This window comes from Verticillium alfalfae, genomic scaffold (genome assembly GCF_000150825.1).
Source record: "Verticillium alfalfae VaMs.102 supercont1.8 genomic scaffold, whole genome shotgun sequence".
NCBI classification, from domain to species: Eukaryota; Fungi; Ascomycota; class Sordariomycetes; order Glomerellales; family Plectosphaerellaceae; genus Verticillium; species Verticillium alfalfae.
In genome coordinates this window covers 1,556,390-1,557,900 of record NW_003315031.1, presented here as the reverse complement: position 1 = coordinate 1,557,900, position 1,511 = coordinate 1,556,390, and the positions used below count along the sequence as shown (strand labels likewise).

The window sequence follows — 1,511 nt, the reverse complement described above, 5'->3', positions numbered from 1 at the left end:
TGTTTTCTGGGGAAGATGACGTGGACGGCGACGGGGTTGTCGGGGTAGAGGTGCAGCTCCTGGGACAGGGCGTCGGCGAGGCCGCGCAGGACGACCTTGGAGGGGACGTAGGGCGAGTAGCCGGCGATGGGGCAGAAGGCGGCGACGGAGCTCGTCATGACGAAGCGCTTCTTGGTGCGCGGGCGCGGGGCGTCGGGGGCCAGCCACAGGCCGAGAGCGGCGTGGGCGAGCTCGGCGGTGCCGTAAAAGTTGACGTCCATGTTGCGGCGTAGGTGGGCAAAGGGCGTCTCGGCGAAGAGGCCGGGCGTCGACATGCCGGCGATGCACCAGACGATGTCGGGCGCGAGGCCGTTGTTCCAGGCCGTGGCCTCGGCGAGCAGGGGCGCGGCAAAGTCGGGCACGCCGACGTCGGCGGAGAGGGTGTGGAAGCGCTGGGTCGAGGGGTTCTTGGCGGCGGCGCGGAGGTCGGGCAGCAGGGCCTCGAGGCGTTCGACGTTGCGGGCGACGGCGATGATGTTGGCGCCGCGGGCGGCGAGCTTGATGGCGACGCTGCGGCCCATGCCCTCGGACGCGCCGGTGAGGAGGATGGTCTGCAGAGGCTTGTCAGCGATGCCTTGCCATGGTACAGGAAGGAAAGAAGGCATCACGTACCTTGCCCTCGACGGGCATGTGGTTCTTCCGGTTAAAGAGACCCATGGCGGAGGCGAGAAGGACGGCAAACAGGGCAGAACCGATGACCCAGACAATGCTGCCGACGTCAGGCATGGCGTCTGCTTTTGTAGGCGACGACAGGGAGGGTTTACTGTCGTCCGGAGGCGGATGGTAGGGTAGGATTGGGTAGGGGGAAGGGGGGGAGGTTGAAGGGGGGGAGGTCGTAAAAGTGAAGAGTCGCTTGGTCTGACCTAAGCCGCGTGAGATTTGGCTGGTGCTGACGGACCCCACCGAGCCTTGTCTGACCCCTGACATGGTGGATGGATGGACGGTGCCAGGATGGATGGAGGGTACTAGGACAGACTAGCAAACTTACTGTTGATTGGGTTTGGTTCTGACGCGAGTTGACCTGGCATGCTTTGCCCTGGTTTCCGTTCTCTCCGTGGCGCCAGATCGCTGGAGGCATCGATCGAGTGAAGAAGCTTCAGCCGCCTCGAAGGAAGATGGCATCGCCACACATCAGAGGCAGACATGCAGACACAGACACAGACACAGACACAGACATGCAGACACAGACACAGACACAGACATGCAGACACAGACACAGACATGCAGACACAGACACAGACATGCAGACAGCAAACAACAGATGCATTTCTCGACAGACTACAGCTTCCTCGCCCGCACCAGCCCCGTCGTGATGCCCGTCTTCTCGCCGGGGTAGCCTCCCTGCGGCTCGCCGCCCTTGTACGTCGACATCATGCTGCGCAGCTTCTTCTGCTTGGCCTCGTACTGCAGCTTCTTCTTGACAGCGGGTTCCTGGTCTCATTCTTCGCGTCGGCGCAAGGCCCTTGTTCTTC

At 62.9% G+C, this 1,511-nt stretch overlaps 1 protein-coding gene across 1 annotated transcript in view; it reads right to left on the bottom strand.

Moving 5' to 3' along the window:
* Nucleotides 1–1,262, bottom strand: part of VDBG_06901 (3-ketodihydrosphingosine reductase tsc10) — a gene marked incomplete at both ends in the record, with an annotated part of 1,672 nt that extends 410 nt beyond the window's left edge. Inside the window, 3 exons of the mRNA XM_003003293.1 lie at nucleotides 21–590; nucleotides 652–773; nucleotides 1,028–1,262. Coding sequence (XP_003003339.1) covers nucleotides 21–590; nucleotides 652–773; nucleotides 1,028–1,262 — 927 coding nt within the window. The remainder of the gene's footprint in view (nucleotides 1–20; nucleotides 591–651; nucleotides 774–1,027) is intronic.
* Nucleotides 1,263–1,511: the final 249 nt, after the last annotated feature.